Source organism: Pteropus vampyrus, unplaced genomic scaffold (genome assembly GCF_000151845.1).
Source record: "Pteropus vampyrus isolate Shadow unplaced genomic scaffold, Pvam_2.0 Scaffold490, whole genome shotgun sequence".
NCBI classification, from domain to species: Eukaryota; Metazoa; Chordata; class Mammalia; order Chiroptera; family Pteropodidae; genus Pteropus; species Pteropus vampyrus.
This window is the reverse complement of record NW_011889271.1, coordinates 394282-408742: the sequence shown is the minus strand read 5'-3', so window position 1 is coordinate 408742 and position 14461 is coordinate 394282. Positions and strand designations below refer to the sequence as shown.

The 14461-nt window shown below is 59.8% G+C and overlaps 2 protein-coding genes across 10 annotated transcripts; one reads left to right on the top strand and one right to left on the bottom strand.

Annotated features, from left to right (window-relative positions):
- The first annotated feature begins 65 nt into the window (after positions 1–65).
- Positions 66–2611, top strand: PAFAH1B3 (platelet activating factor acetylhydrolase 1b catalytic subunit 3). Of its 4 annotated transcripts, none has more exons than XM_011382832.2 (6): positions 66–141; positions 436–526; positions 709–798; positions 1460–1576; positions 1662–1784; positions 2280–2611. In XM_011382832.2, the coding sequence occupies exons 2-6, from the start codon at positions 452–454 to the stop codon at positions 2565–2567; spliced, it is 693 nt and encodes a 230-aa protein (XP_011381134.1). In that variant the 5' UTR covers positions 66–141; positions 436–451; the 3' UTR covers positions 2568–2611. The 4 variants fall into 4 exon arrangements, with proteins under 4 accessions (XP_011381134.1, XP_011381135.1, XP_011381133.1 ...); XM_011382833.2 differs by having other exon boundaries at positions 114–132; XM_011382831.1 differs by having other exon boundaries at positions 139–272.
- Positions 2612–3515: 904 nt separating this feature from the next.
- LOC105307352 (protein capicua homolog) lies at positions 3516–14455 on the bottom strand. Of its 6 annotated transcripts, none has more exons than XM_011382829.1 (20): positions 14307–14455; positions 12210–12359; positions 11892–12126; positions 11682–11811; positions 11404–11586; positions 11157–11322; positions 10147–10349; positions 9826–10051; positions 9324–9427; positions 7843–9073; positions 7562–7749; positions 7090–7211; positions 6825–6991; positions 6431–6724; positions 6009–6331; positions 5522–5775; positions 5245–5396; positions 5035–5166; positions 4607–4738; positions 3516–4501 (listed from the first exon to the last, which is right to left on the bottom strand). In XM_011382829.1, exons 1-20 carry the CDS (start codon positions 14371–14373, stop codon positions 4137–4139), a joined length of 4824 nt encoding a protein of 1607 aa, XP_011381131.1. In that variant the 5' UTR covers positions 14374–14455; the 3' UTR covers positions 3516–4136. The 6 variants fall into 6 exon arrangements, with proteins under 6 accessions (XP_011381131.1, XP_011381127.1, XP_011381129.1 ...); XM_011382825.2 differs by having other exon boundaries at positions 5245–5399; positions 6009–6334; positions 14307–14421; XM_011382827.2 differs by having other exon boundaries at positions 6009–6334; positions 14307–14421.
- Between the last annotated feature and the right edge of the window lie 6 nt (positions 14456–14461).

Here is a 14461-nt window from a genome sequence, read left to right as displayed (position 1 = left end):
CTAGATTTTCCCCGCCCACTGCTGGCCTTTTAGGTAATTTGCTCCTCCCCGTGACGCCAGTGGGGTGGTTTCTCCCTCCTCGCCGCACCCCCCGCCACGGGTGCTGGATGGTCTCGCCTCCCCCATCTCCAGGTGCCGGGGGTGAGCTAGCTGCCGCGGCCGAGGCTGGAGAGTGGGAAGCGCCCGGTCAAGAAGCGCCGGACGAGCTCACTGCGCGGCCGCCGTGGGGGAAGCAAGGGTTCCTGATCCACCTCCTCCCCTCCTAAGTGAAGGTTTCCGCCCCTGGAGAGGAGGCCGCGCCCAGGATCGGCCATCGTCCACCGCTGGAGTGCGGGCATCCGGACTGTCCATTGTTGCTTGGAGGGATAGGGGTGGGCGTGGTGGAACCACCACCTCCGGGAACTCCCGGACCGACCTCCCTCGCTCATCCTGCAGGAGCTGCGGCGCCAAGATGAGCGGAGAGAACCCAGCCAGTAAGCCCACGCCCGTGCAGGACGTGCAGGGCGATGGACGCTGGATGTCCCTGGTGAGCGACCCCGCCCGCGACGCTCAGGAGTCGGAGGTGGAGATGGGGGGCTCAGGAGTTAACCTGATTCGCGGGGCTCTACCTGACTGGGAAACTGAGGGCAGTTGGGGTGATGCTAAGGAAGGGAGGGGTTGGGCCCAGGAGTGCTGCTGCCATTGACACTCCCTTGTTTGTCCCCTAAGCACCATCGGTTCGTGGCCGACAGCAAAGATAAAGAACCCGAAGTCGTCTTCATCGGGGATTCCTTGGTCCAGCTAATGCATCAGTGCGAGGTGAGGCCCGTCCCCCTCCTCCGGCCCTACCCAGGCCTGTGCCTTCGCTGACACACCTGGACCAGACCGCAGGCCAGGCGGAATATGGGGTACTCGAAACAGCCTGAGGTAGCGCCCAGCACCCAGAATCTGTGTCAGGTACAACATTCTCCTGAGAAGGAAGTGTGTGTCTTGACTTTGTCAGGCTGGGCTTGTGTATAGAGAGACCTAAAATGAGGCTTTCCTGCAAGATTGCCTAAGCTGAGACTCTTGTTTGCTTAATGGATTTCCACAAAGCTATAGTCCTTTCTCCCAAGTGAAGGCCGACTGTAATAGCTCTTCACAAAGGGGGCTCTATTATAATATCTTTCCACTAAGCGAGGTTAAACGGTAATGGCTTTCCTCAAAGTGAGATTCAGCTTTTGGTTCAATGCATGGCTCAAGCACAATGGGTTTCCATAAAGTGAGTCTTTCTTGTACAGGGTTCTGTGAATGGGAGATTACAATAGGTTTGCATAAAGTGAGGTTTAACCATACCGGGCTTTGCTCAAGGTGCGATTTAACCAGACTGCTTCCATGAAGTGAGGCTCTTCCATAACGACATTTGGTTATTAACATTTGGACCTAGGGTGGTGGTCCATGCCGACAATGCCCCTGTTCCCACACCACCTCTTGACTACAGATCTGGCGGGAGCTTTTCTCTCCTCTGCACGCACTTAACTTTGGCATTGGCAGTGATGGCACACAGCACGTGCTATGGCGCCTGGAGAATGGGGAGCTGGAACACATCCGTCCCAAGGTGAGCAGGGCTTGAGTGGGCGGCTAAAGCCTCCTTAGCCCGCCCCCTCACCACTGCTTCATACCTCTCTTTCCACCATCCACAGATTGTGGTGGTCTGGGTGGGTACCAACAACCACGGGCACACAGCAGAGCAGGTGGCCGGCGGCATCAAGGCCATTGTGCAACTGGTGAACCAGCGGCAGCCCCAGGCCCGGGTCGTGGTGCTGGTGAGCATGGAAGGGCGGGGAAGAATGGCACTCGTCTAGGACCCCCTCAGGTGTAGCCACCCACACAGCTGACACAGTTCTGGGCAGCTTGGCACAGAGCAGTGGCTTTCAGGCAAAATTTCACAATGACGTTTCCTAACACCTAAGGAAATACTGGAGATTCTGGGAGTCTTAAAACTCAAAACACTTAGTCAAAAGTTGTCAGGCATTCCCAGGGTGAATCCAGGCTCTGTAACTTTTAGCTGGGAAATTTCCTTCTCTGAGAGATTGACCCCTTGCCATTACGTCAACATTTTTATGTGTAATGCTTAAAAAAAGGCTGGCACCCGGAAGGCTGTTGCTGAATGGGGGTCTCAGGACATCAGGAACTACCCTTCCAATCCCGAGTTTCCCATTCCAGACTTCGTGGTGGGGGTTGGATAAGTTTGGCACAGAGGTGCTAATAGAACCCAGATGTTGGTAGGATATCTCACAACTTCTGATGCCCCTCCTCAGGGTCTGCTTCCGAGGGGCCAGCACCCTAACCCACTTCGTGAGAAAAACCGACGGGTGAACGAGCTGGTACGGGCGGCATTGGCTGGCCATCCACGGGCCCACTTCCTGGATGCTGACCCTGGCTTTGTGCACTCAGATGGTACCATAAGCCACCATGACATGTATGATTACCTGCACCTGAGCCGCCTGGGCTACACACCTGTCTGCCGGGTCCTACACTCCCTGCTTCTGCGCCTGCTGGCCCAAGACCAGGGTCAGAGTGTCCCTCTGCCAGAGCCCTCACCCTAGGCATCCTCCTTTCAGCAACATTAAATTCTTTCCTCAGTCTCCCATCTTGTTTCCTGCTTTATAGTCATGCCCATCTGGGTACCTCAACCTCAGCCCTGGTCTCTGTGACCCTGCAGCTCTGCAGGGTGTTGTTTCTGCCCAAGGCAGGCATCACTGATCAAGAGGCGCTCTGGTTCTTGCAGTCAGGTGGATTTCAGCTCTCACAGCAGTGCTCCACGGAGGCACTACCAATTAGTATCACTAGGTGAAACCAGTTTGCCAACACTACCCTATAGGATTAGGACCAAGCAAGAGTTTTGGGAAGTGATCCAACAGTCAAAGCCCACCAAAAGCAGTCCTCCAATCCTTGCACATGCCGTTCCCCTAGCTGGAACTTCTGTGCTTTAGTTGTAGCTTAGATGCCACTTCCCGTGGAAGCTTCCTGACCTTCCCACCCCAAGCAATCATCCCTCCACACAGGGTATGAGCACTTATCTCCCAGAGCACTGTCCTAGGCTGAGAAGGGTATAACCCGGAAGCTCCTGGCCTGGCTGCAGTGTTAGCTCAGGCCACATGGGGGCAGCAGAGATCACTCTGAGCACAGCCAGTAGTTGAGACTGGCTCAGTGCCACCTCTGGGCTCAGACCTCAGGCCCACCTGAACTTGCAAGGTGAACTGTTGCAGCATCCCATCTAGGGCTTCCCCCAGCCCATGTGTTGTTAAGATGGCTGAGAAAGAGGCGGAGTAGCTTGTCAGGACTCCCTGAGCACCCAGCCTGGAGAGGGGCTGCCTGGCCCACAGTGAGCCAGGGACCTTGGCCCAGCGGTCCCTCTGATGTTGGCAGGGGGTGGTCCTGGCGTTGCTCCCACCCTCACTGGGGGAAAAGTTGTACATAGCTTCATGGCCATCTGGGGACAGGACTGGTACAGCCAATACCCTTTCTCCCTTCAGAGGGAGCAGCCACACAGGTGTGTTAAACAGCTTTAATCTCGGTCATTCCGGCTTCTCGGCACAGTAAGAAATATTGCACATGATCAACATGTTTTGTTCTGGGGATGGGGACAAGGGTAGGGGGAATCACCTTCTTAGAAAGTACAACCCGAGTTGGGAGGGCAGAGGGGTGGGGAGAGAACCCTCCCCATGCCTGTGGCAAAGTGCAGGAGCCCCCACCCCCAAACTAACCTGAGTCCAGCCCCTCTGGGGAAAAAAGGGGTGCATGAACTCCCCCTACTCCACAGGCACCTCCCTGTGGCCCAAAGCCCTCACTACTCTCCGCTCGCAGCCCTCACACGAGCCATTTTGCATAAAGTACAAGTGAACAGGTCTGAAGGTAACACACTTCAGGTTATGTACAGGGGCTCAGTGGAGGGAGACTGTGCCCCTGCTTCCCCTCAGCTGCCCCCCATCACAGGGAGGGAGCTGTGGGGGAACGGGGATAGACCAGAGGAGCAGGCCTCATTCCGCCCCAAACTGGAAAGGACGAAATGGCTTTATTGGGGAGGAGGTAACCATCCTGCCCCCCCATTCCTGCCACCTACATATGTCCATGTCCTGAGGGGGTGCTGTGGGTCCTGGGATCTCAGGGGCCCCTCACCTGCCTGTGGCAGCTGTGGAGGGACCAGCGGGTGGGGGAGAGGGCTGGGGGGGCTCCTCCCAGCCAAGCTGTCCAGGCCCCGGCTCTGGGGGCGGAGGCAATGGCGGGGCAGCTGGGGCTGTGCCAGAGTCCGAGCCAGGTGAGGTGGGGTCAGGGCCCCCAGCAGGGCTGGGAGTGGGGACAGGAGCAGCAGCGCCAGTGGGGGGCGGTCCGGGGAGGGGGGCCTCGGCTCCGGGGGGCTGCTCCGTGGGAGTGGCTGCCTGCATAATCTTCTGGCGCACCTCACGGATCTTCAACTGCAGACAGACCTTGGAGGGGAAGATGTCTGCGTAGCGGGCCTGGAAGGCTGCCGTAGCCTGGGCTGGGGACAGAAGGACGGTGGCGGGTGTGGAGGGTGTGGAGGGCAGGGTGAGATGAGCAGACAGATCCTCTCCAAGTGCCCGCCAAGACAAGAAGACATGCTCACCTGATGGGAAAAAACCATGGTCCTGGAAGAGCTGCATGACCAGGGCCCGGCGCTGGTCCAGGGTACGCCGCAGCGACGAGTATGGCACCTTCTCGTATTCCAGCTCCCCGAGCACATCCTCAGCTTCTGTACCTGCAACAGTGCAGGGAGCAAGGTCAAGGCTACTACAGAAGCATGGCCGCCCCACACCACCTGAGAGTTCACCAGACTTCACCAAATTGTTTCATAGCGGAGTTCTGAAAAGGGACCCGCCCAAGGTCGTGTGGCAGTTTAGGGGTCTGTTGGGCTCTGGAAACCATCCTTGACCTGCTGTCTTTCCTCTCAGCGACACCCACCTCGCCTCTTCCATTTCTAACCTTGTTCTCAAGGCCCCACCCCTTCTGCAGGCCCTGGGTCCCCCACAGCTCCATCTGCCAAGGTGCCAGCACCTGTGCGGTCGAAGGTGAAGATGTCCCCTTCGCACTTGGCACTCTTTGGGGTGTTCGGCTCCGAGCTGCAGCTGGAGCGCCTCCTCATCTTGCGCTTGGGCGAGGTGGGGTCCTCAGGGGCCGAGTCCAGATCTGGGCAAACATACGCAGGCTCAGAGAAGGCGGGCCCAGTCTGTCCCCTGCCTACCCCGGGGTCCCAAGTTCCTCTACCAGTGGAGTTCTTCCTCTTCTTGCGGTAAGAACCCAGGATGGCCCGCGGCGAGGTGGCCAGAGACTGCAAGGTGGGCGAGGGCAGCACCTCCTCAGGCCGAAACTCGGGCAGCTCAGCAAAGCGCTCTTCGAAGTCCACCTCGGACAGGACCCTGCTGGAGAGCGAGCAGGGTCACCTCCCCCGCTCGGCCCACAGCCACGCCCTCCCTCGCCACCCTCACATGCTCCACCACAGCCCCCCTCACATGCTCCACCACAGCCCCCAGCCCCTGCTCACTTGTCCACCGAGTCAAAGGTCTTCTTCAGGGGTGGGGGCCGTACTTTCACCTTCTTGCCAGTACCAGCTGCTTCCTTGCGCTCAGGGGTGTCCCCGGCCGCCCTGCCACCACTGCCCTCACTGCTGCCGCTGCTGCTACCAGGGGCTGGGGCTGGAGCCGGGGCTGGGCTGGGAGGGGTGGGAGGCTCCCCGCGGCTCTCCAGTCCCAGCCCAGGGACACGCCAGTCTGAAGATGAGCTGGGGAATTTGCTGGCCTGGGGTGGAGACGGCAGGAAGATGGAGAGCACCGGGTTCAGATTCATGGGGGCAAAACCCAGCAACACAAAGAAATGGATGCTGACCGCCCGAGACACAGAGCCTTGGAGAAAGCCCAGTCACACAGTCAAGCAGGAAGGACACAGTTCAGACAGGCATGCAAGGAAAAGGACAGAAAGGCAGTAGGCCGAGGGGCAGAGCCCGGCAGCGCCCAGGCATGCCGAGCACTCACCACGGTCTCAGGGGCCTTGGTGCTGGTCCTCTCCTCAGCAGGTGGGGGTGGCGGGGAGCTGCTCCGGGCAGTGGGAGGCCAGGTCTCTGGGGGAGGCGGAGGGGCTGGCGTGGTAGACTGCCCCTCAAGCTCGGACTCAGGGGCAGCGGGCTCACGGGTTGAGCCAGGCTCCAAAGGCTGCCGGGGTGCAGAGCCAGGCCGCCCGGGGGCGCCTGCCTCAAAGGAGCCCACAGGAATGCTGGCGATGGCTGCTTTCACTTTCTGGGGAGCCTTGGGGGTGGGCCGCTGGGCCTTGGGGGCCACTAAGCTGTAGGTCATGGAGCCTGCTGGTGGAGAGAAGAGCATTGACTAAGCCAGGCCTGATGCGAGCCCATCCCCTGGGCCCCCCAGCTCATCCCGCCCTGGGTCGGCCCAATACCCACCTGTGGCACTAGGGAAAGGGCTGGTAGGGGTAGGGGTGGCAGTGGCAGTAGCAGGGGCCGGTGGGCCTTTGGGCAGGATCGTAGCAGCAGGAGGGGTGGTGCTGGTGGCCACAGTGTAGACCAGGCCTGGGGGGGCCTGGGATGGCTGGGCCAGGGGTGCTGAGGTGGGTGCGGGGCTGCCAGGGTAAAACGCCGTGATGACAGGAGCTCCGGGGGCTGCGCAGGTGGGAGGCAGCTGGGGGCTGGGCACAGGTGACACGCCCACCTGGCCAGGAGCCAGCAGCGGGGCCTGGCCTATGGAGAAGGAAACAGAGAGGCAGAGGCCTGACTTAGCGACTGGGTTGCCTCGGCCCCACCCTGGGTCCCCAGCACTGCCTGCCAGGCCGCCGCTCACCTGAGAGCAGGGGCTGCACAAAGGCAGGGCCACTGGGCCCCAGCGAGGTGAAGCCTAAGGCTACCGAGCTCGTCGGCCCGTATGAGGTGACTGTTCCAGCCTGGCTGGATGCAGAGCTGGTACCTAGGGGCAGCGCGTGCCCACCTGCTGACTGCACATAGGTGATTCTGCCACAGGGAGAGGAAAAGGGGAAGAGTGAGGTGAGCTGGCCCCATCTACCCCCTCTCCCGGGCTAGCCTCCAGGCGAAGGCTCGAGTGCCATTACCTGGTAGAGGAGGGCAGCAGGACCTTCTGAGGCTGCGAGGTGGGTCCAGGGAGCGTGGCTGGGCTGAGGGGCGGCACCAGACCACTGGGCGTGCTCACTGGCACCGGAGTCAGCTGGATGATCTGTGGGCAAGAGTACCCACAGCTGCAGTGAGTGGGAGACCCAGAGCAAGGGAAGACCAAGGCCTTGGAGGGTGGGTCTCAGCAAAGATAGAAGCCACAGAACTCGGGATCAGAACAAATGAAAAGACGACCACAGGAAAACAGGGACCCAGAGTAAAGACAACATGCAGACACTAAGGCCAGACTCGAGGTGCACACGTCCTGAGAGAAAAGATAGCGAAGCAGCCCCATGACAGACAGTAAGGGAGAAGAAAGACCAAAGGACAGACAGACAGAAACGGCAGGATGTGGACACCAATACCCAAGAGAGGAACGGAAAACAGGCGGGGCCACAGCCAGGGTGCCCTTACCTTGCTGGGTGGCTGGGCGCCGTTTTGCACAGGTACTGAGAAGGGCGGGCTCACCAAAGGTAGTGGCTGGCCAGCCCCGCCACCCCGAACTGACATGCTAGGGGTGGCCAAGGGCACTAGTACCTTCCCAGGTAGCAGCTGGGCTGAACCACCTGGGGGCGGGGCCTGCACAGGAGAAACCGACTGGGCTGCAAAAGGCAAGAAGCGAGAGAAGGAAAGATTACAAAAGCACCGAACAGACCTGTGGCCCTTCTCCTTGTGCTGCCCAGCCTGGGCCTCACCTTTGGGGGGCGGGACAGAGGGTACGGACTGCAGGATGGGGATGCCAGGAGTGGGTGCAGTGGCAGCCAGGACTTTGCCGTTGGTGGAGGTACCCGGCGGGAGAGTGAAACGGATGCTGGTGGTGGGTGCAGGGCCAGGAGCTGCCGCCTTGGTCCCAGGGGCTGGTGCTGGGGCAGGCGCCACTTGAAGCTGCTGGGGCAGCGTGGGCAGGATGTACTGCACTTGGGTGATTCCCCCAGCCTTGCCCAGGGCACCTGGCTGTAGAATACCCAGGGGCACTGGCCCATTGGGACCACTCCCAGCACCTGCTCCTGAGCCCGCAGTGGCCCCATTGCCAGGGGGCCCCTGGGCAATGAACTGGACAGCAGGGGGCGCAGGGGCCCCATAGCCCGGGGTGCCCACCAGCAGGTTGGTGACAGTGGCAGGCGCCTTCCCCACAGTGCCTAGTAGGGGCCCAGCCACCAGATGTGGGGCTGGTGAGGTGGCTGCTGCCGACTTCTTGTCTGAATACACTAAGCTGACACCCAGCGGGGAGCCCCCAGGTGCCCGGGACCCTGTGACCGCCTCAGTCCTGGCACCTGCTGTATCATTTGGAGACGCTTCCGCCCGGCCAGAGGTAGGGAAGGGCTTGGAGGCGATGGGCACAGGAGTGCTGCTGACAGGCCGCACCACACTGGTGACCAGGGTAGCGGCTGGGCGGGACAGGGGGGCTGCTGGGGCCCCATAGGCCAGCGATGGGGCTGGAGCTGAGGGCAGGCGGGCTCCGCTGGCCTCCCGTTCCTCCTTGTTTGGTGACAGGACCAGTGTCTGCAAGACACTGCCTCCCCCAGTGGGAGGAGCCGCAATAACTGAGGGGCCTGGAGGCTCCAGGCCACCCCCGCTTTCAGGTCTCTTGCGCCGGAAAGTGGCAGGATCCGTCGAGAGGAAGCGGGTGGTCTTGGAAGGTGTCACTGGGCCCCCTGCCCCTGGGGGTGGGGGCCGTAGTGGAGCTGCTGTGCTGCTTTGACCTGACTCCTGGGCCTTGAAGGTTCCTGAACCCAACGAGAAGGAGGTGGCCGCTGAGGTTGAGGAGGTGGCAGGCGAGGATGAGGAGGAGGATGGCGTGGGCCCGTAGCCTTTACTGAAGCCTGGAGGTGGATCCGGGGGTCCTGGGGGCTCAGGGTCCAGAGACGGACGGCAGTGGGTAAAGGAGGAACGGATCACAGGCGAGAATACCTTCCGGCCAAAGCTCTGGATGGAAAGAGACACGACCATGTCAGTGAGCCTGGATATCCACACCCCTCTTGTCCCTGTGTCCCATACAGGCAGCCAGGCCAGCCAAAGGCCTCGATTCATCCAGGCTGTGACACAACTTCCCACGGGGCAAGGAGTTTGCCCCCTCCGGGTCTTGCTCTCCTGCCGCAGCAGCACACGCAGCGGCAGACGTTCCTCCCCTCCAGAACTGAGCGGGACTGGACAGCGCCAAATCCAAAGCTCTCACCTTGCTGCCCTCTGGGTCCTCCCCAGAGCTATCTCCGCTCTCACTGTCGGTTACCCGCTCCTTGCACTTGAGGTCAATGTCAGTGGTGGCAAAGCCATCATCAGCTGAGGGAGCAGAGGGGAACAGCGTAGGCGAAGGGACAGTCTGGAGCCTGGGCTCTGGCCTCAGCTCTGCCCCAAGCTGACAGTGAGTTTCGTCTAGAAGGCTGTTCCTTGGCCCAGGGGGCGCCCTCCTGCCCGAGCATGCGGGTAACAGAACCTAACACTGTGCCCAACGGCCTGGCCATGCTTGTATCCTCCTGATTTCCCATCTGACTGGGGGCCTCCCGAAGACAGGATTGGGCTTCCTAAAAGTAAGGCCTGAACTGAACGTGCCCGCGACAATAAACAAATGTGGAAGGAAGAAAAACAGGTGCCCGAGGGCCTGGATCCAATTTCTGCCCACCTTCCAAACCTCAGCCTCCTGGCCCCTGGACAGGATTCTGGGCCCTCTAATTGCTCACCAATGACATCATCATCCCCTTCCTCCTCACAGATGACCATGCGTTCCTCGTCACTCGTCATGTCTTCACTGGCTGCACGCTGAGAACGTGAGGCTCGGGTGGGCAGCAGTGGAGGCCGCCCACTGACGGCCAGGGCACCTCCCTCCCCAGGGGCTGTGAAGGGGCCTGGAGCCCCGTACTGGGTGGAGGACTTTGGGCCAGAATATGATGCAGGACCAGACACCATCTGCAGGGTAGGTGTGGGGAGAGTTCAGCTGGGGCTGTCACCTTGGGATGCTCTACCTGCCCCTCTCCTCCGCCCCCATGGCCTGCACCCCAGACCTGAGTGAGTTCATGTAGTGCCTGGCTGTCTACGTCTCCGCCATCCAGGCTGTGGACACCACTGTGGGAAAAGGCTCGGGGGCGAGCTGAGCCAGGTCCCCCAACTGTGTGCAGACGTTCTGCCCCACAGGAGCCGCTCCCTGGAGCCTTGGGGTCCGAACTCAAAAGTGTCTGGGCTGTGACAGACAAGAGCTCCGAAGACACTGGAGAGTAGAGGGAGAAGTGCTCCAGTCAGGAAACCTCGTGTCAGCACCTGGACTGGCCAAGCCACCCACAGATACTCCTAGGTGCCAGGCAAAAGTATGATGGAACTCCGGGGTCCCCCACCAGCCCAGCATGTCCTTCTCACTGGTTCCTCCCCTCTGGGGCTGCAAGGGGCAAGCCCACGGCTCCCCAGGAGGCGGCCCACCTGAGAGTAAGAAAGCCTGGAGACAGCATTGTGTGGCGCTGACCAGCTAATCAGCACTGACCTGCCTGAGCCTCAGTTCCTACACTGCATCCCCACCCTCAGAGTCGTGGGCCCAGACCCACAGGATCGCTCCACAAAAGCGCCTCGGCACAGTGCCAGGCACACCTGACATCCTCAGTCAGTAGCACCACCAATGAGGGGCCTCCATCTGCAGTCTCAGGAGCCAGCGAAACTAGACTTTAACTACTGGATCTGTCAGTTTCTAGTTTTCTGTGACTTTAACCAAGTGGTTTTGCCTCTCAGCACCTCGGTTTACTCATCTGGAAAATGAGATATGGCTTTCAGTCCTAGAGATTATACTCTCCTTGGTGTCTGGTATGTAGTAAAAGCTTGATAAGTGGCAGATGGTAATGAGATTGATGTTTGCTTATCTGTCTAGACCTCCCTGGATCCTTCACACGAGACAAATGCTGGTTCCTTTGTAAGGATCCCCAAATAAAAGTGACAAGGCACAGAGAAGCTTCTGGGGCAGGGGTGAGCAAGCAAGGGGGTAGCCAGCAACTCTCAGGGAGGGAGAGGGCAGGAGAGCCAAGCAGCTAACCTCCAGCGGCAGCAGCAGTGCCTGTCTCTGACATGCTCCGCTCCCGCGTCTCCTTGTGCCCTCCTGCCAGCCCCAGGCTTGTGGGCTTGGCTTCTGAGCTGGACTTCTTCCGGTCCTTGTTGCACCACTTCCAGTCTGGGTGGGCCTTAAAGTGGGCCTCTTTGACCTGACACAGAGGGCAGGGAGCCCCTTCACTCACCCACCCAATGGAGGATGCGAGGGAGGAGCCAAGAGGAGGAAGGGTTACCTGGAAGGCCAAGTCGTGGTACTTCTGCTTCTCCTTGGGCCCCAGGGCATACCACCACTCGCCCAGGATCTTGCTGACAGTCCGGTTGTCCTGGTTGGGGTGACGCTGGTGGACCAGGGCCCGATGCCGCTTGCTGAAGATCATGAAGGCATTCATAGGCCGCCGAATATGGTCCTTCTCCCGCTATTGCAGACACAGGCCCGAGGCGAATGGTTAGGATTGGGGAGACAAACTTGAGAGGCCACAGGGTGAGCTGGGGACAGGAGGGAATAAGGCACCTTGTTGGGGCTCCGTCCATCTTTCTCTGAAGATGAGTCTCGTTCCTTGGGCAGGGCACTGAGGGACTGGGTTCGGCGTTTCCCAGGTGGCAGAGGTAACTGGATCTCAGGAGACATGATAGAGAGGAAGCTGTGGTGGGAGCGACAGAGACATTAAAGGCCATGACTCTGGCCATCCCGCCCCCCAGTCCCAAACCTCAGGATACTCACGCATCGTCATGGTCACTCTCTGTCTCGCTGTCCAGCCGGGGCTCTCCTGGAGGGCCAGGGGCCTCTTCCTCAGTGGTGGGAGGGGGGCCCTTTCCAGGTTCCAACACCCCCAAAGTATGGGGGGGTCCAGGCACTGGGCTCTCAGGGCATGTGGCTCCAGGGGGCCGCCCAGGGTCAGCATTCCCTGTCCCGCCTGGTGGCTGCTCGTGAGCAATAGCCGCCGACTCAGCAGGTTCTGGGGTCAGAGAGGCAGATCAGAGGACTCCTGGGCCACCTCGACCCCATCCCCATGTCTTCCCGCAGCCCCCCACCCCTCACCTTTACTCTGGTTGGAGGCCACTGGGTGGCTGGCAGGTTGCTGGGCCTCACTTGGCTGCACGGAGGGGTCGGGCTGGCTGGGGGCCAAGAAGGGGACTAAAGAGTGCCAGGGGAACACGGCCACAGAGCGAGGTTCCACATTCGTCCACACTGTGGGAAGGAGCCAGCTAAGCCGTGCAGCAGGAGAGTTTGGCCTTGACCCCCAACCCAAGCTGTTTTTCACCCTGGATGAGGTGGCTTCACCCCTCCTTTACACCTCCTTCCCCTAACCCTAGTCTCTTGGGCTCTTGCATGCAACATCACTCAGGAAAAGCTCCTCCCTGAAAGGTTTCTAGGTTTATGAAAAACAGAAGCGTGGAAAGGAGAGTCCTCACACCCCACTCCCTCCCCCACCTCCACCAGCCCTGCCACCAGGGACCAGGCCAGAGGAACGACTGGCTCCTGTCACAAACCAGGCCATGCTCAATTGCCATCCAACACTCCCAAGGCCCCAAGACCTGAGCAAGCCTGGAGACCCTCCCCCAGCCATGTCATGTTCCCAGCACCCATGTTGCCATCTGACATAGCCCCTCCCCTCAGCCTCACACTCCCCTTCTCTTTCCTGAGGCTTACGGCTCAGTCACCCCTCCATTCCGCCCTCCATTACCCACAGGGCATGGGGTCTCAGGTCTTTTTCCCTGCCTCCCTTCCCCTACTACTGCAGGCTCCAGAGAGCCAGGCCTGCCCTTCCCAGACTGAGCACATAATCTTCAGCATTTCTTCCCTTATCCACAAAGAGAATCTACTGTCCATAAAGAGGCCTTCTAGCTTCCCTCCTCTAAAACCCTGAGTATAACTTTAGGGCTTGGTCCAGCCTCCAAGCCCAGAAAGAGAGAAGGGTACAGTAAACTCAGAAAAAAAGGCACAGACAATGGAGCAGACAGAAGAAATGTTACAAGTCTCTGCCCAATGAAGGCAAAAGTGCCAGGTGTTTCCTTGAACATATGCACAGGAAGACACTTCCCTCACCAGGATAGGTCCCAGAGGTCCCACCTTCGGCTCCAGGAGCTAGGTGGCTGGCTGGAGCCCTGGGGCGGGCCAAGGCTAGGAGTGGGCTTCCCTCTAACTGCGGCTTCCTAGGGGAAGTGGAACCAGCGGAGGCCCCTGCTAGGGGAAAACGATGAAGGGAGGAGGGAAACGCCCTAGCCCTGGTCTCCATCATTCCAGGCCTCCCCTGAGCCAGACCACTCTGACCTGGGGTCACCTCTCATGCCCTCAGAAGCCTGGACCAGGGAAGCCCTCTGTGAGGCACTAACCTAAAGACCTGATTCTGCAAAGACCTGACCTGAAAAAAAAAAAAAAAAAAAGGTAGACATCAAGGCACCGGAAAGGAATAAGGCGGCCAGCACTGGAGGGGACTCAAGACACTATGACAACACTGTCCCCTACCCCTAGGGCCCTGGGGGACACAAAAGCCTGTAGATCCTCCAATTCCTTAACAGTCCCAGGGATATGGACCTGCCCCTCTCTTCACAAAGATCATTCTCACCAGAGCCTCATCATCATCTGCTGGGTGGGGAAAAAAGGGCCGAGCAGACAATGGGAGAACAGTCCTTTGGTCCTGCCCCTACTGAAATCCTCCCCAGTGCACCACCCTCCAGGATCTTGAGTCTCTCCTCTCCCTCTCTCTCCACAAACACCTCAGCCTAATACTGTTCTAAGCAAGCAGTGCATCACTCACTTCCCGCTACTCAACGGCAACCCTTCCCTCTGTGTAGTCCACACCTAGGGCAAGTAGGTCTCAGGCCGCTCAGATTCTAATCCATGCCCACAAGCCAATTACTCTACACTCACCTCCAATAACAAGAGACCTGTGTCACCCCCTCACCTAAACACCAGGCTGCCCCAACTACTCCTCGCTCCCATCACTCACTACACTCCCACCTGCTATCACTAACCACTTGACCTGCTGTCACTAGGCACTACGGTACTCTAACTTTCCCGTCACCCATTTACTCTGCCTCTACCCATCTCCTACTATAACCCCATCACCGTTACTCCGCACTTAGCTCCCTGACACCTTGACCCCTGCAGTCCCAGGGCCCAGGCACTACTGACCGAACATGCCGAGGCCACGGGAGGCCGCGCCGGACGCGGGCACCAGGGGCCTGTGGGCTGAGTACATGGTCTGGCGCGGGGGTGCCCGGCCGGGGCTCGAACCTCCTCAGCGGCCGCTGCCGCTCTGCCCGCCGCCGGCTCCTCGGCCGCCGCCG

What these genes read in the sequence shown, in the direction of transcription:
- PAFAH1B3 (XM_011382832.2), top strand. Translation starts at nt 452, where the DNA reads ATGAGCGGAGAGAACCCAGCCAGTAAGCCCACGCCCGTGCAGGACGTG. An exon ending in ATGGACGCTGGATGTCCCTG is followed by an intron (nt 527 to 708) that starts GTGAGCGACCCC and finishes TTGTCCCCTAAG; the next exon opens with CACCATCGGTTCGTGGCCGA. An exon ending in AGGCCCGGGTCGTGGTGCTG is followed by an intron (nt 1,785 to 2,279) that starts GTGAGCATGGAA and finishes GCCCCTCCTCAG; the next exon opens with GGTCTGCTTCCGAGGGGCCA.
- LOC105307352 (XM_011382825.2), bottom strand. Translation starts at nt 14,373, where the DNA reads ATGTACTCAGCCCACAGGCCCCTGGTGCCCGCGTCCGGCGCGGCCTCC. An exon ending in AGGACCCAGAGGGCAGCAAG is followed by an intron (nt 9,074 to 9,323) that starts GTGAGAGCTTTG and finishes CTTTCCATCCAG; the next exon opens with AGCTTTGGCCGGAAGGTATT. An exon ending in CCATGGTTTTTTCCCATCAG is followed by an intron (nt 4,502 to 4,606) that starts GTGAGCATGTCT and finishes TTCTGTCCCCAG; the next exon opens with CCCAGGCTACGGCAGCCTTC.